Source organism: Tursiops truncatus, chromosome 3 (genome assembly GCF_011762595.2).
Source record: "Tursiops truncatus isolate mTurTru1 chromosome 3, mTurTru1.mat.Y, whole genome shotgun sequence".
Lineage (NCBI taxonomy): Eukaryota > Metazoa > Chordata > Mammalia > Artiodactyla > Delphinidae > Tursiops > Tursiops truncatus.
Window position 1 is genome coordinate 60,045,669 of NC_047036.1, and position 25,417 is coordinate 60,071,085.

At 40.6% G+C, this 25,417-nt stretch overlaps 2 protein-coding genes across 2 annotated transcripts in view; one reads left to right on the top strand and one right to left on the bottom strand.

Moving 5' to 3' along the window:
- The window catches only part of IQGAP2 (IQ motif containing GTPase activating protein 2), a 286,934-nt gene that overhangs the window by 186,989 nt on the left and 74,528 nt on the right, over positions 1-25,417 (top strand). Inside the window, exons 11-13 of the mRNA XM_019929807.3 lie at positions 150-310; positions 5,427-5,551; positions 12,990-13,153. Coding sequence (XP_019785366.2) covers positions 150-310; positions 5,427-5,551; positions 12,990-13,153 — 450 coding nt within the window. The remainder of the gene's footprint in view (positions 1-149; positions 311-5,426; positions 5,552-12,989; positions 13,154-25,417) is intronic.
- On the bottom strand, positions 16,208-23,435 carry F2RL2 (coagulation factor II thrombin receptor like 2). The gene is made up of 2 exons (XM_004324986.4): positions 23,220-23,435; positions 16,208-18,747 (listed from the first exon to the last, which is right to left on the bottom strand). Exons 1-2 carry the CDS (start codon positions 23,290-23,292, stop codon positions 17,675-17,677), a joined length of 1,146 nt encoding a protein of 381 aa, XP_004325034.1. The 5' UTR covers positions 23,293-23,435; the 3' UTR covers positions 16,208-17,674.

A 25,417-nucleotide genomic window follows, 5' to 3' on the forward strand; every position in this document is an offset into this window, starting at 1 on the left:
AAAGATAGGTGGCCAGGGAGCCCTGTGGGTCCTGGGTTCTCACAATCTTTGACTTTTCTTTATTCTTTGAAGTGTACGTTCTGAACCCCCATCACATACACGGGCTGTGTCGATTTGGGGATGTTATACTCCCATATGTTTTCCAACAGAACTACTTGGCCCATGAGGAGCTCTTGATCGCAGTGGAAATGCTATCTGCTGTAGCTTTACTCAACCAGGCCTTGGAGAGCAACGATCTTGTGTCTGTGCAGAATCAACTCAGAAGCCCAACAATGGGCTTCAACAATCTGGACGAGACATACGTGGAACGGTAAGGGAACATTTTCCAAAACTCCTTTCAGTGCAGAAATATGTGTTTGGTAGATTTGTTCTACCAATTTGAAGGACTTGTTCCTTCCTGAAACAATGCATATACCCATGCTTATTTTCTTGAAAGCCAGTCTACTTTGTTCTGAGAGTCCTAATGTTCAAATCCTACTTCGTATTCCTTTTAGGGGAACAAAGAGTCTAAGGAGGATCCTGTGGCAGTTACTGACTGTCTTTGACATTAGCAAAAATTATTTCATAGGCAAAAAATACATGTTGAAAGCATACCTTCCCTTGGGCTTCTTTTGGAAACGACAGAATGTAGAAGAGTTGGAAACAACTTTAATAATCATCCAGTCCAATTTTCTTGTTTTACTGATGAGGAAACTGGATCTGGATTTGTGGACCAAAAGTAGGGCAGTTGGGCCCCAATCCCCATTCTTTTTTTTTTTTTTTTAACATCTTTACTGGAGTATAATTGCTTTACAATATTGTGTTATTTTCTGCTGTATAACAAAGTGAATCAGCTATATGTATACATATAACCCCATATCCCCTGCCTCTTGTGTCTCCCTCCACCCTCCGCATCCCACCCCTCTAGGTGGTCACGAAGCAGCGAGCTGATCTCCCTGTGCTATGCAGCTGCTTCCCACTAACTATCTGTTTTACGTTTGGCAGTGTATATATGTCCATGCCACTCTCTCACTTCGTCCCAGTTTACCCTTCCCCCTGCCCATGTCCTCAAGTCCATTCTCTACATTCTTTTGACGATTAAACCAAAGGAATCCTGAGACCACAGTGGATCACGGCAGTGGGTAACAATCTCAACTTAGTGTCTTTTATTTCATGTTCCTGAAATAAACTACTAGATAGTATTGTTGATAGAATTATAAAACACTATAGCAGATCTAGAGAGAAAATTAAGGGGTGGGAAGAAGGAGCCCATTAGAGATTAAGACAAAAGCCCAAGTTAAAATGAGTGAATTTCCATCTTGGATTCTTGTGACCACCAGGGGGAGATGTCTGCATAGATCTTGACAAAAGCACTGTTGTCAAGGTACTGGTTCTGGAACTGCTGAAATAGGTAATTCTCTTGGCTCACGTACAGTTGTACAGGAAAAATTAAAAAGACTCGTTAGACTTTTTTTTAAATGGTATTTGACCACTTGTCTATGTAGAGAATGGCCCCAAAGTAGAACAGTGGCTTTTCCTTGTTTTTAGTCATCTTGGAAAAACTGATGCTCTTACACTACTTAAATTTGACCACCTATTCCTATAACTCCTCAGAGTTTATTTCCAAGGTAATTTATTTCTACCTCCACTGTTTATACTAATGGCACCATCCTCTCCTCCAAGCTTAGAAACTCGAGTTAACTTGAGTTTTCCTCTGACCCTCTGTGAGGCACCCCTGTGCTGTGAATAGTCTGCTCACTTTTCTCCCCAGCAGAAGCCAATAGGTGTGCACAATACCTCTGCATGATGTTTCCCTTTCCCAGCAACCATCTCATTTAGACATTTTACCTTTGCTTTTGTAATAACCTCCAAATTGGTCTTACCCTGTCTTTTCTCTTCTCATTCATTCTTATGTAACTAGGCTTTGCTGCTCTCTCAGTGCTAGAGACGGCAGAGTTGGTCACTCCCTTAGGAAGCCTAATAGTCTAATGAGGCTTGTTGATAAAATAATTATCAAGACACATATGGAGCATCCCTGGCCACTTCCCTCTAAGTGACAGTACCCCCCTCCCTCCAAATCACCCATTTTGATTATCAAAAATCCTCTCTTCCCCCCATCCCAATTTACAAATAACCCATTAAGGAAATAGTCCCCAACCCCATTTGAGAACCAGTTTTATGCCTGTGATTTTCAGCTGGGGCCACAGATACAGCTTCAGAGTGCAAGTATCCTGTATGAAACACTTTTCAAATTTGTGTTTGTTTAAATAATCTTTTAAAAGTTTCATTTAAGCACTTTCTGGGTCACCTGGGTGACCCAATACCGACATGAGATTCCAGGGCCCCCTTTGGTTCTTGTATTGAACATTCCAATGGCCCCAAGTGATTTTTCACAGCCTCAACATTTCAATTTCCATGTCAGCTTTTAACCCAGTTCTTGGAAGCCCAAGTTGGCAGGTGTTCAGGTTTAAGGAACACTGGGCCTCTCCCTTATGGTTGTACAACTTCTTCATAGTACACGGGTGCTGGGCAGGGCTACCTGGATGAATTCTGACCAAGTCTCTACCAGTTTACCATGGCTTCTGCCCTTGGGGCTGTGTTTTCCCAGAAAGGTTGTTTTGTCCAGTTCTCACGAGAGTGACATAGGGTTGGCATTGGTTCTAGGCATGCCGTGTTCCCAGATTAATTGTTCTAAAATGTAGCTCTGTTTATAATGCTCCTCTATTGGATTGTTCTCTCTTCTTATCTGAATTAACCCTCAGCGTGGTGTTCTGCCCTTTGCTCCAGCTACACCCCTCCTTGTGTTTTACACTTCAGCCGAGATGGATCTGAACACTCTGTTCATTCTGGCTTATCTGCTCCTATGCATGCTCCTCTCACCACCAGGAACGCGGTGCCTATCACCCGTCTCCGCCTGGCACAGTACTGGAGCTTCCAAGCCCTTCCTGCCATAGAGCGTGCTTCCGTGAACTATTTGCATGTTTCTCCCACCCCAGCTAATGTCATCTGTTCTGAGAACTAGCATGATGTGGTTAAAGGAATATAACCTTGGAACCAAAAATATCTAAGTTGGACTCTTCCTAGCTGGGCCCCTTTCTGTTCATCTATAAAGCACAAAAACAAACACACACAACAAAAACACCTACTCTGCATCTGCCTATAGAACTATGTTGTGTTATTCATCAAATTTTTCCCTTTGGCTAGTATTTGTTCATTTCTGAAGAAATGATGGGTGATTGTGGGTTTTGGGTTTTTTTTCTGTGTTCATCCTTAAGCTTTTTCATTTTATTCCCATTGGGTCATCATTAAATGTCAGACGTGAAATGCCTGTAAGGATTTTGCACTTTCTTATCGAATGGTCCCCATCTATAAGGGATGCTAACGAGTGCAAGTTGCCATTTATCCGTATTGTCATTGTGGTCAGTATTATTTAGTATATATTGCTACTAGTAAGTATAGAAGAGTATTTTCTTAGGTTTATAACTCTTGATAAGATGAAAATCTCACACAGGACACTGAAACAATTTCAAGCCTGTGTTTGGTGATGCCTTGTTCAGGCACAGAGAATGAATCATCTCCCCCACTTCCCATTCTGAATGATGTTTTTCTCTCCCAAGCTACACTCAGTAGAAGACACCTCAGTGTCATCTTGGAGCAGGCATAACTTTGAGAAAATCTGTCGCAATGAGAAAACAATTATAGATTCAATGTGATCTTACGTCTTGGAACCTCTACTGTTAGCAAATCCGTAGGGTCTATTCAGAAGTCATACTGCAGAGTGAATCAATATGTACATAGAGGATTGCTCTTTATTTCCCTGGTGTAAAGATGCACAAGCAAATTAAACTATTGAGTTTCTATACTTCGGGCTGGAATAGCTCACTCATGTTAGCTTATGGTTGTAACATTGGTTCTGTAGTGGGTTTTTTTGTTTTGTTTTGTTTTTAATTTATTTTATTTTTGGCTGCGTTGGGTCTTCGTTGCTGCACGTGGGCTTTCTCTAGTTGCGGCGAGAGGGGGCTACTCTTCGTTGCGGTACGCAGGCTTCTCATTGCGGTGGCTTCTCTTGTTGCGGAGCACAGGCTCTAGGCACATGAGCTTCAGTAGTTGTGGCACGCGGGCTCAGTAGTTGTGGTTCACAGGCTCTAGAGCGCAGGCTCAGTAGTTGTGGCGCACGGGCTTAGTTGCTCTGTGGCATGTGGGATCTTCCCAGACCAGGGCTCGAACCCGTGTCCCCTGCACTGGAAGGCGGATTCTTAACCACTGTGCCACCAGGGAAGTCCGGTTCTATAGTTTTTAAATGGGGGAATTGATGATTGAAAAATGAAAGTTTCTTAGTAATATGTCAAGGTGGATCATCTGTTTTTCCTAAAATTTCTCAAGACAGGAAAAATAATCAGAGTGTTGGCCAAACTATTTTCCAGAGGGCTGCACAGAGTGAGGAGGGTCAGGGATCAGAATGAGGGGAGAGAATGTAATGGCAGTGAGTGGACCCAGGAGAGAGGTGGTGAGGGGCTGCTGAAGCCTGAGGAACGGGCAGGTGAAGAGGAAACTAGGATGTTCTGGGTCAACTGAGGCACCACCTCTTCAAGAAAACAGGCAGTGAAGATGTGTGTTATTCAGCAAGATTTCGGGAACAGCATTTGCTTTTTATTTGATTTGTCACTGGAAGTATTAGGCCACAAGGTAACCCAGCTGTGTTAGGGTTACAGTTAAAAAAAAAAAAAAAAAGGCCTCTCAAGGCTTGGATTTGGGGAATGAACGAGAAAAAAAAAAAGGGACCCTTGATAGAAAGATTAGGAACCATGGTAATTCCGAATTTTATCCCATAATACTCATCTGGAGACTAAGCAGAACTAAGACATACAAAGGGAAGGAAAAATAGTTACTAAAAAAAGCAAGTAATTTCACAGAGTTAAGAACGTTGAGGTTTTTTTGCTTGAGTTAAGTGCAAGATTGGAATTTGAGGAACTTTCATTAAAAAGCATTGTTACCTAAAAGTATTTTTAAGGGAAAAAAACACCCTTAGTCTAAGTGAGCTTGGTGTATGTTGGCAAAGCTGCACAGGACAATTTTACTTGCCTTTATCCTGTTGGTCTAACCTCATAACATCACATTGAGCCACATGTGTCAAACTTAAGATGCGTGTCCAGGGCTTCCCTGGTGGCGCAGTGGTTGAGAGTCCGCCTGCCGATGCAGGGGACACGGGTTCGTGCCCCGGTCCGGGAGGATCCCACATGCCGCGGAGCGGCTGGGCCCGTGAGACATGGCCGCTGAGACTGCGCGTCTGGAGCCTGTGCTCCGCAACGGGAGAGGCCACAACAGTGAGAGGCCTGCGTACCGCAAAAAAAAAAATAAAAAAAAGATGTGTGTCCAATTTAAGATGCATAACATGAACAAAGAATGAACGTCTCTGATCAGTATCATGCTTGTTTTCTCTTCTACAGTTACGCAAATGCACTACTCTCCATTAAACTGGAGGCCTTATCCCAAGGGCAAGATAGCTTAAGCTGGAATGAAATTCAGAATTGTATTGATATGGTTAATATTGAAATTCAAGAAGAAAATGACCGTAAGTATGGAACAGTATCCTTCTCTAGTTATAGTGGGAGAATAAGGTAGCTGGACAAAATGGTCCTCTACATCAGGGCTGCCCTAGAGCCCTATGAGAACACTCTCCCCTAACAAGTCTGTATGTATTTATATGTAAATGTTATTTTCGTACTACTGTCCCAACATATTATAAACATTACAAAGCAAACATAAGACATAAAAGGATAGAATAAAAGTACATAAATACAAGTCCTAATATCTTTCTATTTATTGGTACTTGAAAGATGACTGCTGTAAATAACTCAGCTTTTTAAGCAAGCACTCAACTTTATTTTGACCTTTCATGTACGTGGGTGTTTTTCTGAAATATGACACATGTTCCTGCCCTAAGAAGAAATTGCAACACAGTCTAACTGTTGTTTTATGATCTCAAATGTTGGTGATTTGCTGTGTTTCTAGAACTTAGGAGCTCTGAGCATGAAAGTGGACAGTCCAAGAATATGTGCGCTGAGACATGCTTTCGTGAATGTCAGCTTGCTTCCCTGTCCTGCCTCTTACTTACAACTGAGTGATGAATGGGGAGCTCTGTAACTTAGGCAATGAGTATAATTGCTGCTTTGGGACCACACGACTTTCTGCTGCCTCTCTGCGTTTTCTTTCAGTGAGGCGTTTGGGGATCCTTGCCTCAGATGGCTGACACATCACCTACTTCCTCTTTTCTGGAATGTTAGCTTGGGAGCTGGTAGTTCTTGGCAGGTGTTAGTTACGAGGGAAGCACGAATTTAAGCAGATGTTCAACATCGTCAGTGGGGGCGGCGTGGGGGACGACCCTGGTGTGTGTGTCCGCTTACAAAGCTCAGGTCCCCAGCTTCCTGCCGTCCTGCCTCCTCCTTGATCCTCCCCAGCTCCCCACTCTCAGTCTCCAGCGATGGTTTGGGTGCTTTGGCTATGCCACTCAAGGGTTGGCAAAACACAAAATCATGTTCCATCTTTGTTTTCTGACTTTGCCCTTATTCTTTGGGACAACATGCACAATCCAGGTTTGCTTTGGTGATTTATGTATGTCCTGCTTATACAGGTGAAGGTGCGTTAATTCTCAGTACTGAACAGTACTCAGTACAGTTTTACTCTCATTCTTGACATTGACAGAGGGGTACGAGGAAGGACCTGCCATTTTTTGTCCCAGATTATCAGATAGAGCCTTTGCTTTTACCAGGAAAAGAAAAACAGTATCATGTGTATAACTTTGAAAGAAAGTGGTCTTTTGCAGGTGAATATTTTTAAGCAAAAATCTCTTTGGTTTTGTGTGGCATTTACCTAGGTAACTGTACTACTAAGTTGTTCTCCATGGGACATTTCACACGGCCATTATCACATTTCTTTTAACCATCTCGGCGTGAAGCATATATGCCATAACCAGAATAGTCATTTTTAGAGGCTAATATCTCCTTTCTAGAATTTGGGGGACTTAATATAAAAGATTTAACTTCTCTCTGTTTTGGTTTGTTGTTTTGTCAAAACGGGGTATTTTTGTTGAACGTTCTTGAATTATTGAGTTTGATATCATCTGTTTAGGTAATTGCTTTAACAGCTAAATTAAAATAGATATACCGTTGCGAGTAGGCCCCAATTGCACTCTATAGAAATGAAATCATCTGAAAGAGCTGAGAACTTTTCATGGACATCTTGAAAGTGCGTTACTCTCCCCATCCCACCCCTGCCACACGCTCCAGAATCTAATGTCTGAGTTGTGGCGTGGATGAGGTGTGTAGCTAATGGGAAATGATAAACGCGGAAGGTGAATTGAATGGAGAAGCTGCTAAATGCATTTCCTGAGATTTGGATGCTCTGCTGATTTCTTAATGGAAAGTTTACTTTTCCCAGTCGAGCCTTAGAGGAGTATTATTTTAACCAGGTAACTTAGACAAGGAAGTTTTCTTCCTGTGAAGTTTTGCTTTTTAAATTTGGTAGGTACCATTCTTTGTGAGTTACCTCATCTGCTGTCTCAAATACAACACCTCTAAGGGAATGCCCACTCTCTCCTTGGACTAGAATGTTATAGTATCACATGATGATTTAAATCAGTGGGCCATGAACTGAGGCTCAGCAATCTTTGCTCAAATGGGATCTTCTCTTTATTTTTAAACAGAGGAAGTGATGCAGATGGACCCAGGGGACTTATGGGAAGGTTTTTCACCTCCTGTGAAGTCATTTACTATGACATCACCAGCTTGTGTTCTTAGAAACACACCAAAAACTTAAGCAGCTGATTTCAATCAAGTCAGCTGGAATGCACTCATTCCCAGGTGATCAGCTGCTAGGAACACACATTCTCTTTCTTAGATGTAGTTCTGTAAAGATCATTTTTGGATGGGATGTTTAAAAGTATTTAGAACAGTTAACCCAAGGAGGTCAACTGACATAAGGGGTCAACTGTCACTTCCAGAGAATGATATAAGTATTCCATGCTCTATAGTGTATAAATATTACGGGGTGAAATGATAATACCTTGTATGTGGGTAGTACTTAGACTTTCTCAAGTTCTTCCAGTGTTTTGAGATAACCTAACTTGCATGTTAGAGAAGTATTTTTGCTGCTTCTTCCACCATGTTGGAGTATTATAGTCTGAAATAATTTCTAGACATTTTAGATTGTCCCTTTTCTCCTACAGATTTTTTCATTCTTAGCAATGGTCTCTATGGGGTCATTCATTCAGGAGATACTTAGCTAAATATTTTACTTTAATTTGAATGTCAAAATGAAGATACCTCTTAAAAATTAGAAGTATGTATTCTGTTTCATAGCATATCACATTTGTAGAGTGGCTTCTGGTTGTTTCTGAAGAAAAATAACTGACAAAATGAGAGAATGTTTGGCTTTAAGTATGTTTATTTTCTAAGCTTACTTCTCATTAATGTTTAGTTTCTTTATTAATTCTTGTCCATGAGCACTCACTTGGGAAGCGGAAGCCCCCTGTTAGTATGTGAATGTATGTGTGTGTATGTGTACACATGTGTACATATACCCATGAATAATGCACCCATACATACATACACTATAGTATTTTATGACTGGATGATAGTTTATTTTTAAGAATAAGGTAGTATTGAGAAGTGACCTCCAAATAGATCCCTTATACTAGACTTTCAAAAACTTTGCCAACTGCATGGCTTGGCTTCTGTGCTTTTCATTCCTGGACCTTACAGTCTATGTCCTAAGATCCTGTATGTAGTAGAGATAGTAGAAGGTTAAACTGGTGGATATGCTTATTCACCCTTTGGTACATACATGAATTAGGGTTCCAGATGTAATTTTAGCAGCCCGCATTAGAGAATTTGTGACATTAATTATCCACACTTGAACCTTAAAAATATCCCTAAACATGCATGACTTTGTTAATTTCTATGGAGCCGACCTACACTTGACAGCCACATGTGGCTGTTTTAACTAATCAAAATTAAATAAAATGTAAAATGAAGTTCTTCAGTCATACTAGCCACATTTTTTTAACATCTTTATTGGAGTATAATTGCTTTACAATAGTGTGTTAGTTTCTGCTTTATAACAAAGTGAATTAGCTATACATATACATATATCCCCATATCTCCTCCCTCTTGTGTCTCCCTCCCACCCTCCCTATCCCACCCCTCTAGGTGGTCACAAAGCACCGAGCTGATCTCCCTGTGCTATGCAGCTGCTTCCCACTAGCTATCTATTTTACATTTGGTAGTGTATATATGTCCATGCCACTCTCTCACTTCGTCCCAGCTTACCCTTACCCTTCCCTGTGTCCTCAAGTCCATTCTCTGCGTTTTTATTCCTGTCCTGCCCCTAGTTTCTTCAGAACCATTTTTTTTATATTCCATATATATGTGTTAGCATACGGTATTTGTTTTTCTCTTTCTGACTTCCTTCACTCTGTGTGACAGACTCTAGGTCCATCCACCTCACTACAAATAACTCAATTTCATTTCTCTTTATGGCTGAGTAATATTCCATTGTATATATGTGCCACATCTTCTTTATCCATTCATCTGTCGATGGACGCTTAGGTTGCTTCCATGTCCTGGCTATCGTAAATAGAGATGCAGTGAACATGGTGGTACATGACTCTTTTTGAATTATGGTTTTCTCAGGGTATATGCCCAGTAGTGGGATTGCTGGGTCATATGGGAGTTCTATTTTTAGTTTTTTAAGGAACCTCCATACTGTTCTCCATAGTGGCTCATACTAGCCGCATTTTAAATGCTCATTAGCTTCATGTGGCTACTGGCTACCATATTGGATGGCCCAGAACATTTTCATCATCACAGAACATTCCGCTGGACAGCACTGGACTATACTGACCTTGAAAGTCACTCTGCTAACACTCTAGGGAATTGTTTGGTTTTGAACTGTCTCTTTGGCATTCTTTACAGAGTGGTGAAGTAGAGTAAACCAACTAATAGTGTATATCCAAATCTCTTTGCACTTCTGTTTTCTTTTCTGTACATCTCTACATTAAATTCTTCCAGCTCTGCTATTCTATGGTTCCATCATCCAGTACTTTGGCATTATTATGTAAGTGAGGGTTACACTAGAAATGAGCATCTCTGCTGCTACTTGTATGTCAGATTATCTCCCCTTTTTATAACAGCTTTATTGAGATATAATTCATATACCATAAAATTCACACTTTTATTGTGTTTTTATGGTAGTTTTTTATGTATTTAAAAAATTGTGGAACCATCACTAGTATCTAAATTCAGAATATCTTCATCACCCCGAAAAGAAACTTTATACCCGTTAGCAGTCACTCCCTTTTCCCCCTCCCCCCACCCCCTGGCAACCACTCATCTACTTTTTTTCTATGGATTTTCCGATTCTGGATATTTCATATAAATAGAGTCATGTAATATGGGGCCTTTTGTGTCTGGCTTCTTTCTCTTAGCATAATGTTTTCAAGGTTCATCCATGTTGTATCATGTATCATTATACTTCATATTACTTTCTAGGTCAAGTAATATTCCATTCTAGGGGTATATATTTTGTTTATCCAGTCATCAGTTGATGGATATTTGGGTAGTTTCTACTTTTTAGCTATTATAAATATTGCTTCTATAAAGATTCAAGTATAAGCTTTTGTGTGACTATATGGTTTCAGTTCTCTTTAGTATATACCTAGGAGTGGAACTGCTGGATCACATGGCAGTTGTATGTTTAATATGTTAAAGAACTACCTGTTTCCCAAGGTGACTACCATTTTCCATTCCCACCAACAACATATGAGAGTTCCAATTTCACCCCATCTTCACAACACTTGTTATTGTCTTTTTTAATATAGCCATCCTAGTGGTTATGAAGTGGTATTGCGTTGTGATTTGGATTTGCATTTTCCTAATAACTAGTGATACTGAGCATCTTTTCATGTGCTTATTAGCCATTTGTATATCTTCTTTAAAGAAATACCTGATCAAGTCCTTTACCTGTTTTAAATTTTTTTTCTCTTTCTGTTGTTAAGAGTTCCTTATATAGTTATTATGCTTGTGTATCAGGTATATAAGGGGTTTTTTTAATCAGATATCGGACTTGGAAGTATTTCCTCCCATTCTATAGATTGTCTTCACTTGTTTTGAGGGTGTCCTTGGAAACATAAAAGGTTTAATTTTTATTTATTTATTTATTTTATTTAGTTTTGGCTGCATTGGGTCTTTGTTGCTGCATGCGGGCTTTTCTCTAGTTGCAGCGAGCGGGGGCTACTCTTTGTTGTGGTGCCCGGGCTTATGGCTGTGGCTTCTCTTGTTGCGGAGCATGGGCTCTAGGCGCACGGGCTTCAGTAGTTGTGTCGTGCGGGCTCAGTAGTTGTAGCTCACAGGCTGTAGAGCACAGGCTCAGTAGTTGTGGTGCACGGGCTTAGTTGCTTTGTGGCATGTGGGATCTTCCTGGACCAGGGCTCGAACCCATGTCCCCTGCACTGGCAGGCAGATTCTTAACCACTGCACCACCAGAGAAGCCCAAAAGGTTTAATTTTTTTTTGAAGAGTAGTTGATTTACGATATTGTATAAGTTACAGATGTTTAATACAGTGATTCACAATTTTTAAGGGTTACATTCTGTTTGTAGTTACTTTATGAGATTGGCTATATTGCCTACGTTGTACAATATATCCTTATAGCTTATTTTATACATAATAGTTTGTACCTCTTAAAGGTTTAATTTTTACAACATCCCATGTATTCGTTTCTTTTTTTTATTTATGTTTTTGGTGGTCACAGGTAAAAAGTATTGCCGACCACAAAGGTTTACTCTTAAATTTCTTCTAAAAGATTAAAAAGTTATATTTTAAAGTTTTTTTGTGTAGGTTTATGATCCATATTGAGTTACTTTTTGTGTATGATGTGATGTAGGGAGTCCAACTTTATTCTTATGCAGTGGACATTCAGTTGTCTGTGCCATTTGTTATAAAGACTGTTATTTACCTGTTGCATTGTCTTGGCACCCTTGGTTAAAAATCAATTGACTATACGTGTAAAGGTTTATTTCTGAACTCTAAATTCTATTCCATTAATCTTTAAGTCTGTCTTTATATCAGTACCATGCAATATTAACTGTAGCTTTGTAGTAAATTTGAAATTGGGAAGAGCCCTCCAACTCTTTTTTTTTTTTCCAACATTGCATTGGTTATTTCCTGATCCTTTGCATTTCCATGTGAATTTTAGAATCAGCTGGTCAATTTCTGTTTAAAAAGAAAAGGCAGGGCTTCCCTGGTGGCGCAAGTGGTTGAGAGTCCGCCTGCCGATGCAGGGGACACGGGTTCGTGCCCCGGTCTGGGAAGATCCCACATGCCGCGGAGCGGCTAGGCCCGTGAGCCATGGCCGCTGAGCCTGCGCGTCCGGAGCCTGTGCTCCGCAACGGAAGAGGCCACAACAGTGAGAGGCCCACGTACCACCAAAAAAAAAAAAGAAAGAAAGAAAAGGCAGCTGGAATTTTGATAGGGGTTACACTGACTCTGTACATCAGTTTGAGGAGTACTGCCATCTTATTAATATTAAGTCTTTTGATCCATGAACATGGGATGATTTTTCCCTTTATTTAGGTCTTTTTTTCCAATGGTGTTTCATAATTTTCAGTGTCTGTGTCTCATCCTTGTTTTATTAAATTTATTCCTAAGTGTTTATTCTTTTTGTAATTGTAATGTATTTGTAATTGGAGTCTATTACAGAATTTTCCCTTAACTTCATTTTCAGATTGCACATTGCAACTATAGAAAGATACAATTCACTTCTGTACATTGACCTACTATGTAAGCCTTAGCTGTACTTGTTTATTAGCTCTTGCAGTTTGTGTGTGTGTGTGTGTGTGTGTGTGTGTGGTTTCTTCAGCCCCTGTTTCTAACTCAATCTTTGCTATTGAGGTGATTGGAGAAAACTTATAATGTACTATGACTTAAAAGGAAACTTTTTTCCTTTATTTTCTAGGAGTTGTAGCTGTAGGGTACATCAATGAAGCCATTGATGAAAGGGATCCTTTGAAAACCTTAGGTAGTCTGCTGCTACCCACTGCTAGGATTAAAGATGTGGACCCAGACTCTGCCCAGCACTACCAGGATGTTTTATACCAGGCTAAAACACAGAAATTCATGGTAAGTCTTAGTAGGTGTGTTTCTTTTAAATTTACAGACCAGGTTGGGGACAGAGGGGCAAGAGGGAGGGGTTTTTTTACCCATTTTTCCTAAAGCTCATAATTTGCTTATCTATGTATGGATCAGATTACAAGTTAATAGGGCTGTTATTTTCCTGGTGTCAAACGTGAGGGGGAAACTAGCTCCAGAGCTGCTGACTGCTTCTACTCTTTCACTAAAAATGCACTTGTGGGTGAGTTCTTGTTCACAGTCCAAGTTATTGGATATTTACTGAGCACACACTGTATTCATGGTGCAGTATGTGGCATCTGGTAGGGGAAAGGGGGATCTGAGGAACACATGATACCATTTGAATGTTCTATCCTTATCCTCAAGATGCTTAGAAAGTTACTAAGACAGTAGGCATTCTCATATAGAATAGTTAAATAGCAGTAGAGGTGGGTATGTGGCCAAATGTCAAGACGAGGAATGCCCAGAGTGATTCAGAGATGGTTGGAATTTCTGTGAACTGGAGCCCTAAGGTAGGTTGGTGTGGAGATAGAACAGGAGCTGCTCCTGAAGGGTAAGGAAGAGTTGGTTTGGTGAGTGGGAAGCAGGATAATGCAGGCAGGTAATGGCAGGGCTAGATGGGTACCAGCTTGGTTTGTTCCGGGCATAGGAGGAAACTGACCTGGCCAGGTCCCACTGAAGAGCAGAGGGCTTTATCTGGCGGCAGAGCTTGTACTGTTGTTGTGAGACATCCCCCAGATACTAGCCACTATTGGAAGAACTGAGTGGAGAAGAAAACCTATCACCTGATGCTACCTGGGACGTAACCACTTGTGGCTTGAATGCCAGGCCAGTGACTGGGAGAATGAGACTCAAACCTGGCCTCATGTCCCCAAACCCCTGGGGAGGAGAGTGGACCCTGTCAGCAAGGAGGACTGGGCCGCCCCCTGCTGTTTGCACTGATGTAGCTGTGGCTGTAGCACGTGACACAGCATTGAAAGCTAAAGGTATTAGCTTTGGAGACAGGCACCATTCAAACCTTGGCTTTGCCACAAATTAGGTAGAGATTTTAGTCAAGTCACCAGAAGTCTCTGTGCTTCAGGTTTCGCATGTGTAAAATGAGAACGATAGTACCTACCTTATAGGATTACGGTGAGGCTTAAATGATTACATAATGAGCAATATATATTTATATTTTTACATATTAATATATAATTACATTGATTATAGTGTGTGTATGTATAAGTGTAGAGCATTTGACATGGAGCATGTCACCCCAAAAAAGTGCTGAAACAATGTAGCTAGTATTTTTGTGGGCACTTCTGGCTGCCACACAGGTCAGTGGGTGGTGAGTGATGTCTTTGTCACAAGGTCTTTACTCGACACAGGTTTACTTTACTCTGTTCACTAGTTGGGATCTTCTGGGTGCAGGATAGAGACAGACCTGGGTTTCTCTCTGCCAACAGCCACATGGGTGTTTGTCGTTAAGGTGAAACTAACTCCAAAAACCTTTTATAGGCAAGCAGTGGAGGTCCCCTCCTGTGCATCCCAGACTAAGGGCTCTAGGTCAAGATGGAATTCCGCAGCACCTCTCCAGGGCACTCAGAAGCCTTGCTGGTGTCCATGCTGTGCCTCCTCTCTGTTGGACATCCTTCCTAAATGTGAAAGAAGTTTTTTAATAGTGTAATTAGAACAGGGAATATGAGCGTAGGGATCTGAGTTAGAGCTCAGGCATTAAACCACTTGTGGCCTGTAAAGTTAGGAGCGTGAACTACATTGACAATAATTGAGGGATTAAAAACATTGCAGTAAGCAATGAGTCTGGTTTGGTTAAGTTGCCGCTTTTCAACACACTTCTCTTTCTCTGCCCATTAAGTTTGAAACTTTGTTTTCTCAGCCCATTCTCTTTCCCTGGAAAAAAATCTGATTCTGTTATTTGGTGGGGTCTCTATTTGCTTTTTAACCTCTGCTGTTGTGATACCTGGAAATTTTCAGTTGTTTTTATGGGGCTGTTTCTGTGCTTTGCTTTCCGAAGGTCTAGCCTTGGAAAATAATAGAAGAAAATTACATTATTGGTATTGTCAATATAAAGTAAAGCTTGTGCCAAAGTATACAGCCATTAATAGTCATGATGGATAACATCTTAATAGAATGCTCAGTGTTATCAAAGATTGAGGACAGTGGTGTAAGTTGGTGAGAATTCTTGGTCCTCGTTAACAGTATTTCAAGTATAACCTTGTGTAGGCACCAACTTCCTTCCATCTCTTGAGGGGAAAGGCTGAGTAGTGGGCATGTTGGCATACACTTAACAGAGAACACACTTTCTGGGTGTATTCATTAGAGGTAGTGAATTGTCAGCTGTGTTTAGTTTTTTTATTTTTTTAACATCTTTTTTGGAGTATAATTGCTTTACAATGCTGTGTTAGTTTCTGCTGTATAACAAAGTGAATCAGCCATACATATACATGTATCCCCATATCTCGTCCCTCTTGCGTCTCCCTCCCTCCCACCCTCCCTATCCCACCCCTCTAGATGGTCACAAAGCACCGAGCTGATCTCCCTGTGCTATGCGGCTGCTTCCCACTAGCTATCTATTTTACATTTGGTAGTGTATATATGACCATGCCACTCTCTCACTGCGTCCCAGCTTACCTTTCCCCATCCCCATGTTCTCAAGTCCATTCTCTACATGTGAGCTATTTTTAAATTGAAGGCTTTGCTTTAGAATTTTGGAAGGTACATGACTTATACACCCCCAAAGTTCTCTTCTCCTGCATGCATAATTACTGCATAAAAATTAAGTGTGCTTTTAACAAGTGAATAGTGTTGTATTTTTTCTGTAGGTAAAACTGTCTTACAGTTTATGACTTTGTTTGCAGAAAGTCAGTTTCTTCCATTGAAGTTTTGGGCATCTTGAAACTTACTTGATTAGTTTTTCTTGCTTTGCTTTAGTGTTTATTTTTACTCTTCACATAACCACGCAGATACCGTAAATGGCCTTCATGTGCATTTTTGCATTTTTTTAATCTGAGTCCAATGAAATAGGAAACTCTGCACACTCAAAAATAGGCATTTAAAATGTTTTTTTATTGTTTTGATGGGCACTACAAAGTATATGGTCAATGCACATTCCTATTACAGACTTGAAAATTCATCTCACAGTCCTTCATGCCCTTAACCACTGATATTCCACCTTCTGTCTAATCTCTAAACTAAAGGAAATATAGTCATTTCCCTACAAGAATGTACTGGGCATTTATAACAAAATATCATTTCCCCATTAAAAACTAGGTATAAGGACAAAAATAATGGAGTCATTATTTTAAATTTATAAATGACCTCATGAATATATCCTTAGCTTGCTTTCTTTTTTTTTTTAAATATAGCCAACCAAAAATAATGTGTCATGTCATATGGAATACCTTGCCTTCTCAGTATGAATTTAATTGGCTTTCATGCTGTTTAGATGCTTTGGGATTTTACCCTTTCATTCATTCAGCCACATGATGTGCAAAGTATGGAGCCTGGCTCCACAGACCCTGGGAAGACGTGGGCCTGGCATTGCTACAAGAAGCTTAAGGAAGAGGACAAGCCCCTTCTCTACTGCACATGGTGCTTAATAAGTGCTTATGGAATTAATATTTGTGTATAAATGAGCCCTATATAAATGCCATAAGAAAAATACAAAATAATGCTTTGAAGGTTCAGGTGAGAAAAATGAACTCTGGGTAGAGAGTCAGGGAAGAATTGTCCTTTGAGGACTTTGAAAGATGGAAAGAATTAAGGCAAACATATGAGAAATAGCTTTCCGGTTAGTGGCAGGGGCAAAATGAGAAGTCTGGATCACAGCAAAGCAAGAAGCTTGGCCTATATCACATGCCAGGTTTTTTGGGAAATAAAATTAGTGTTAGCCTGAATGCTAAGCTAAAGATTTATAATTCCAAAGCAGTGAATGGTCAATGGAGGTTTCTGAACTGGGGGTTTTGAGTGATGTATTCAAACTGGTAGTTGAGGAAGATTAATCTGGCAGTGGGCTGAGAAGTGGAGGGTAGGCTGGCAGTGATGAATGGTTAGAAAGCAAAGGTGCGGCTAGGATAACGGACCCTACTGAGAGACATTACACACATAGAATCAGATGATGAGGCAGCCACCAGCATGAGAGCTGAAGGAGGCAGAAGAATTACAAATGACCCCAGACACTAAAACTGAGATCTTAGCTCCCCCCATGCTGCACCCTTGCCCCCTGTTCCGTCCACCTCCTCCAGATCATCTAGAATAGAACCTCTTAGAAGTAGAGAAGATGGAGATTTAAAGAACTTGAAGTACCAGTCAGGCAGGTGGAGATATCTTTTCTCCTGAATTTTCATTCTTAAAATACTGATAGGTTCTTTTTTAAGTCACTGTTTATGTAATGTTTTATTTTGAAACACCATTTCCTAGGGACTCACAAATGGAGCTAGAGAATAGAGGTCCTTGCGGTATACATATGTTATCCCAAGAGTGTGTGTCTTCACACATAGCTTTCCTTGTTCTCTAAGATGATTTCACCATTGTAAGGTAAGCCGTGGAGTGATTCGTGATTTTTGACATGAGAAAATAAAGGAATGGATCTAGGCAACTATTCAAGCTACCAAGGCACAAAGCTATGAGATAGATGAAGTATAAGCCATCGGCGTTGTTGTAGTAGTAGTTTGCGTGGTGAATAATGAGTAAGATGTTGCTTGGAGCAAAACAAATGGTAAAAACCACAAGAATGAGGAGACTCGCCTTAACATACCACAGCCACCTACGATCTTTTGCATTAAGCGTCCAAATGATGGCTGTGTAGCAGTAGATAATGACCAAAAATGGAATTAAGAATCCAAAGAATGCCAAGGAGATGAAGTAGTAGAGTTGGAAGGGAGACGAGGACTCGCATGTGTTGTGGACATCATGGCACGTGGTGATGTCCTGCTGGACAAGATAGTACTCCTGCTTCAGAATGAAAAATGGCAGCATATATAAGAAAACCGTTGTCCACACCAATCCACATGTTAGCAAGGCATAGGTGCGCTTGGGCAGCCCCCGGTAAGTGAACGGATGGACAATGGCCAGGTAGCGGTTGATACTGATGCAGGCGAGGAGCAGAATGGAACAGTACATGTTGCCATAGAAGATGACTGTGGTGGCCCGGCACATGACCTCTCCAAATACCCAGTTGTTCCCGTTGAGATGGTATGCTATTCTAAAGGGCAGTGTAACGCAAAGAAGAAAGTCTGCAACGGCCAGGTTGGCGTAGAAGACGTTCATACGGATGGATCTGGTCCTGAAGAAGAGCATCCACAGGGTCACCACGTTGGCTGGCACACCTACTACAAACACCAAGATGTAGATGGCGGGTATCAGTCTGGTACTTAAAGAGCTGCTCAGGTACCTCCTGGTAGCATTATTCACATGGAGACTTGAAACACTTTCTTCAGGGCACTTAATTTTTACAGTTGTGGTGGTTCCTGTCCAGCCTTCTATGGCAGAAAGGGGGAACTCTTCAAAAGAATTCAGGGGAGCGCCACGGAAGGTCTTAATAGGTAAGGTTGGCTTTGCCAAGTTGTCTGCATCACATTCCGTGCCTTTAATTGAAAAGAAGTATTAATATATGATTTGTTGATGAGTCATATCTATGGTTCAGGAGACAATAAAACTAGATGTCTTATGCTACATAATTTCTATAATGGTAGAATTTAGGGTCATTTTTATTTTTAAAAATCATTATAGGTGAGGTAATCAACAGGAATGCATTTAATGTATTATCATATGCCCCAGCAGCATGCTAACCCATGCAGGAACCCAAACTAGATGACAACTCCTTGTATGTAAGGAGTTTGTAATATTGATACTATAAGAGGAAAGAAAAATAGCACATCAGACCATTGTAGGCTAACGTCATATTGATTATAAACTGTATAGACTGTATAGATTATAAACTCTTCAGGCGAGAGTTAATAGATTTAGATGTTTGAGCAAAATGTCAAGGAAAAGATGAACATGAGCAAAGATGAGCAAGGTTCATAAAGAGGTGGAATTTAATAGAAGAATAAGATTCTGGTAGGTGATGAATGGGCAAAGGCATTGTGTAGGCTGACATGGGGTCTGGAAATATCAGATGAGTTGATTCAACAAATGTTTATTGCATATTTATATGCCAGTGATATACCCAGTTTTAAATCAACGCCATCCCTGTCTTCAACTCTCAGACTAATGGAGAAGATGCGCAAAAACACATTCTTATGCAAATAAGGTACATCTGACAGATGAAGTTGAAAGAGTAGGTTACAGCCGAATCTCTGAAGGGCCCGTAAACTGTACGAAGAAATCATGTGCCCATTCACAGATGCTGGAGTCGTACACGGACAAAATGATGAACAGAGGAATGGCCGTTGAGGTAGGCAGCATGATGGCCCCCCAAAGTTTCCATCTGCTAATGCCTAGAACCTGTAAATATGTTACCTTCTATGGCAAAAGGGCCTTTTGCAGATGTGCTTCAGGGTCTTGAGATGGAATGAGTATCCTGGATCGGTCAGTGGGCCAAATGTAATCATAAGACTCCTTATAAGAGGAGGAGGAAAAGGGTCAAAGTTGGAGGTACTGGAAAATGCTATGCTGCCGGCTTTGAAAGTCGAAGAAGGAACCACGAGCCAAAGAATGCACATGCTTCTAGGGGCCGCCCAGAGCAGGAAAACAGATTCTCCCCTGGAACCGCCTTGCTGACACCTCGATGTTAGGACCTGTGACCTTCAGAAATACAAAAAATCTGTGTTTTAAGCCACTAAGGTAGTGGTAATTTGTTACAGCAGCAATAGGAAACGAATATAATCATGATTTGATTCGTGTTTAAGGTGACTTTGATGACAGCGTAGAGAACAGGCTAAAAAGGTGAGAAATTAGAGGCAAGGGGGTCTGATTTGGAGGCTGCTGTAGTCATTTCAAACTCAAGTTGGTGGGCTACGGAGCTAGAGCAATGGCACTGGAGAGGTAAAGATGAACACGTGAGACTGTAACAGAGGCTCAGGGGGACTTGCCTCTGACTGGCTCTGGAAGCGGCGCAGGAGAAGCAGGAAGCAAAAGTGACTGGGAGGTTTGTACTCTGGAGGTCTTGGAGGAGAGGCGGATGGAGCATGGGACGGGGCAGGGGGACTGAGGGTGCCACACAGGGAGAAGCTAAGATCTTAGTTTTGAGTATTCCTGAGTGTGAATTGCTGGTGCAATATTAGAATGTAAAATGTCCCATGACAGGTTAGAAGACTTAAATGTGGAGTCCAAAATCTCAGGAGCCCAAATGAGAGTTATGGGTTTTTTAGTCTGCGTGGAGACCATACTTTGCTTTAGTGCTTGAATGCCCTAGGGAGAGATGTGAAAAGAAAGAAGCCAACGGCAGACTTGAGCGGAAATGCCAGATTTTAAGGGGAAAGGAGACAAAGGAAGAAAAATCAGAAGAGGAAATTGATAAAATGATCCCAGAAGTTGGAAATGAGAAAAAAGAAAAAGAGGATAGAAACAAATTACATACTATAAATATTTGGCTTTTAGTGGCATGTTGATACTAATAATCGTAATTCATGAAAGAGCAATTTCAAAGACAAAATAAACCTTAACACTCAAACCTGCTTTTCACTGTGTAGTTTTCTGTAAGTTAATCCTTGACATGTAGAGAAAGTAGATTCTCTCACATTTCTAATGTTACCTTAAGATGAGCTTTTATGCTGAATATAAACCTAATACTTATATCGATTTAAAATGCCATTGCTCTGCCAGTTACCTCTTTTCACATGAGCTCTGAATTCCTACGTGTTGAATCCTTGAGGTTAGTATTTAGTAACCTGGCTGTCATTCAAAGCCAGTTTCTCTTCCTGATTTAATCTCTACCAGTTCACCCCCGGGTGAAATTGAAGCCTCCGTCAGAACCTGGAGATTGCACGAACTGAATCCGGGGTGTAACGCAGAGGGGGAGTGTTGCTGAACAAGCAACAGGTGTTCTTGTTCAGGTGTTCAGGTGTTCAGGTGTCCTTAAGGGAAGAAAGATTAGAGAAAAGGAAAGAGAACTCGGGGAAGTGGCATTCTTCTGTGCCAGTGTGTAGATGTGGACTTAGAAGGCATGTTGTGTGACACCTGAGCACAGCCACTCAAATCCTGCTGCTTAGGGCTTCCCTGGTGGCGCAGTGATTGAGAGTCCGCCTGCCGATGCAGGGGACACGGGTTCGTGCCCCGGTCCGGGAAGATCCCACATGCCGCAGAGCGGCTGGGCCCGTGAGCCATGGCCGCTGAGCCTGCGTGTCCGGAGCCTGTGCTCCGCAACGGGAGAGGTCACAAGAGGCCCGCATACCGCAAAAAAAACAAACAAAAAAATTCCTGCTGCTTACTTTGGCATTTTGGAAAATTCTTGCATCTGACATCACCCAAAGACAAGTGCCTTTCCAGACAGGCACAAAGCTGAAAATTGTGGGCTGAAAAACATGCTATACGAGTTATGTCCCTTCAAGATCTGAGAAGAGAGCTGCTGAAACCATAGTGTTTGTCACTTTTCAGAAAATTCCAGTGATTGAGCAAGACATCATGCCTGAAAACATGCTAAACAGTGACTCTGTGAACAAGCCTTGATTCCATTTCCTTGAGAATTCTGGCTCTTTTATTCCTTAGGGCCTAGTTTTCCTTAAGAAATAGTACTTGTTAAATTACATATATATTTTGTAATTTGTTTGAGTTTTTTATACAGGTTTATTTGGCATGATGTTTCTGAAATGTTTTTCAACCTGAGAAAAGGCCTTGGAGAGGGACTGATCCCCAAAGGGAATAGACGTCAGCCACTAAATAACGGGGTCTTCCTTCACATTTCTCCCCAACCCCTACTGACGAAAGCAAATTCACTGCCTTTCACTTTGTCACCTTTTCTTAAAAATAATTTTTTAAACTGAAGTATAGTTAATTTACAGTGTTGTGTTAGTTTCAAGTATACAGCAAAGTGATTGTTTTATATACATAAAATATATTTTTATATACATTCTCTTTCAGATTCTTTTCCATTATAGGTTGTTATAAGATACTGAGTATAGTTCCCCATGCTATACAGTAGGTCCTTGTTGTTTACCTATATTATATATAGGAGTGTGTATATGTTAATCCCAAACTCCTAATTTATCTCCCCCACTCCCCCGCTATCTCATTACTTTGACACCTTTTAAATTCCCCCCTTTTCACGTCCACCAAACCCCACCAGCAACTTGAAGGAACCACCTCCCCAAACCTCTTTTCTTTTGCTCTTCTGCTTCATTTTGGTTCATCCACTCACAGAGCACTCACTCATCTGTAAATCTCAAACGAGCTACTGCTCTCTACTGGTTCTCTCAGCACCGTCCTTCAGCCACCTCAGTGATTCCAACTGTCAGTGTAAGCAGCATTCCTTTATAGAGCCTTGGTTTTTAAAATTTTTATCCCACCCCCCCCCCCCGCCATTGTCACTTCTTCCCTTCAGCTTTCCTGTTCCTAAAACGTTGGCTGGGGTAGGACCCCAACAGTAAGGGGGTTGTGGATATCCCTATCCCAAATTGATTACTTTTAGAGCAAGCAGGAGGTTACAGGCTAACATTGTATTGAGTGAAACAGGAAACACGTATTTCTTTGGGGAAACACAAATTCATTAGCATAACTGATTACTGAAAGCAGACCACTCCGTCTATCAGGGAGTATTCTTGTTTCCAGGAGGTATAAACATAGGATTTTTTAAATCTCTTAAAAAAAAGTTATCTTTGCCAAATCAGAGGAAATTCTTAGAAAATCAAAAACTTTTAAAGAAAACTGTTTCTTGACTTAATTGTAGAGATCTAACATCTTGACTATGCCACAAAATTTTAAATATCAGCGGAGAACACTTAGTCTTTGACAAGTTTGGAATAGTGAACAGACTACATCTCTTCAAGTCCATAATTCCACGCTTTAATAACTAAGATTTGGGGGTGCAATTTGTGTGAAATGTAAAAGAGATTAGATTCAGTGGACTCTTGGGACACAAACCAGCATTCCCACTCTACCCCATAAGAAAAGAGCTTACCACTTTGACAGGAGGCAGGTGACAGAAGCAGTGCTCCAACAGCTACAAAGATGACAGCTTTCATCTTGATCATCTGAGCCCCGTTTCTCAAATGTTTAAAATTAGGGAGTATGGTTTCACTTCGGTTCCATGTGTTGGCACCAGTTGGAAACCTGGTTCTCTCTGTAGAAGCGTGTTCTCTTGTGCTCTGCAGACAGGAAGCCTGCCAGGGTCCTCTGCAGGGAAAGGGTGTGACAGCACTCATGTTTCAGTATGCATGACTCAGCCTGAGCCTCTGAGCACGTTAAGTTATCCCCGGAGAAAGTCACTGAACTCCTCCCTATCCCTCACAGGAGAGAAGCTGTCATTCCCACCCAGTGAATTTATGTGCATTGAAATGAATACCCTTAAGAACAGTCCTTAAAAAAAAAAAAAAAAGAACAGTCCTTGACAGAAGTAAGCTGGAAACAGATGCTGAGCAGCAGTTAGATTTGAATCTGTCCCATATCTCATTTTTACCCAGTTTAAAAATGAAGTTCTAGAGTGTCATTTCTACTTAGTGATTGAGCTGTCAGAAATTATCCTTTCCTTTATCCTTCCAGCTATTTTAAATCTTAATTCTTAAACTCATTACATAATTGTAGGCTAAATGAATCATGGAAAGCAAACTTTTTTTTTTTAAGAAGTTAAAATTGTTTTAAGCTCTTGATTACTTTGAAAATTCTCCTTCAGTGTCACATTAGTCCGAATTTGTCATCAGTGCTTGGCCAAAACTTGGTTTCATTGTGTTTTGTTTTGCCACAGCTAAACATATTCTAAGCCATTCAATAATTCTGTAGGGTCAGATAACTAGGGAACCCCGCCCAAAAATACTGTTTGATTAAACTAAAATCATAATATAACATTAAAACACAGAGGACTCCCTTTATCCCATGGGTATTGGTGAGCATGTTTACAGTAAGCTTTTTTTCTTAACTGTAGTAAAATGTACATAACATAAAATTTACCATCTTAACATTTACGAAGTGTTCAACTTAGTAATGTTAAACACATTCACATAGTTGTTCAACATATAAGCTTTTATGTGTAGTTATGTTCTGCAGGATATAATTTAATATGTAGTTTTTAAAAAAACTGCATTATAACACATTTTCCTATAATTAACAAAACTTAAATGCTAAGCCAGACAACCCAATAGCCTGTTAACTATAAAAATGAAGTAAGAATCAGAAAATGCAAATTTCACAAGCCTTAAGGTTAAGGAATAAGGTGGGAGAAAATGGATCTGTGTAAACTTTCCCCATCTTGGTTGAATGTTATCACACCAAGAATTTTACAATCAAAAGTCAGTGTTTAATACTTCAACCAAATAATATATGGTAGCACAAACTGAGATAGAATGCTATTTTATTGCAGAAATAATAACCAAAACCCACAAAATATTGAAGAGAAGTTACTTTTTTATTTAAAATTTTCTAGGAATCATTTAAATTCAGGAATTTATTACTTGATTTTCAGATGGCCTACTTTCTGTTGACTTAAGCAGTCTGTAACCCATATGTTGAAACTGGATGTTTAGCTGGAGATAGAGTCACGGCCATCCTGTAAATATCCTATTTCCAGTCTTCTAGTGAGCAGTTGAAAGGGAGACCTTACACTGGTAGGATTCAGTTTTTACTCTTGGTTTTACATTTAATTCTAGCAACCTTTACGTCTGTGGGTCATGATTTAAACTGTTGACTTAAATTCTTTTAATTTGCAAAGTCTCTCTTGGGTTTAGCTTACAAAACTGATACTTTCAGCTTTGAAGTGGGACTGTAACTTCCTTCGCATCTGGGTAAAAGTTTGTACGGTACATCTTCTACACTGATAAGTTATGAAGGAATTTGGTAAATACCCTTCAAAAAAAAAACGTGAGAAAGACAGAAGTGAACTTGTGTGGAGCTTAGGTTTTAGGCTATACCTTGGGGAGTGGTTGGGTTCTCTTTGGCTTAGAAGCAGAGAAAAAAATACTTTCTATTCCTGTCTCTTCATTCCTCTTCTAGTTTTCAACTTCCCATCTTACTTCTTGTTTGAACCTTCCACATCCATTCTCCCCCAAAATGGAAACTTATTAGCTGATGGTTCCCATGTGGCAGATCTAGCTAAAGGTGATTGTGGAAGCAGGAACCAAGCCTTCCTCAATGGTCTTCATTAGTCTGGAGGTTACAGGATGAAAT

Bases quoted from the DNA above. Each gene is read 5' to 3' on its own strand.
- F2RL2 (XM_004324986.4), bottom strand. From the start codon at position 23,292: ATGATCAAGATGAAAGCTGTCATCTTTGTAGCTGTTGGAGCACTGCTT. The intron at 18,748-23,219 runs GTAAGCTCTTTT...TTTCAATTAAAG, and splicing joins ACCTGCCTCCTGTCAAAGTG to GCACGGAATGTGATGCAGAC.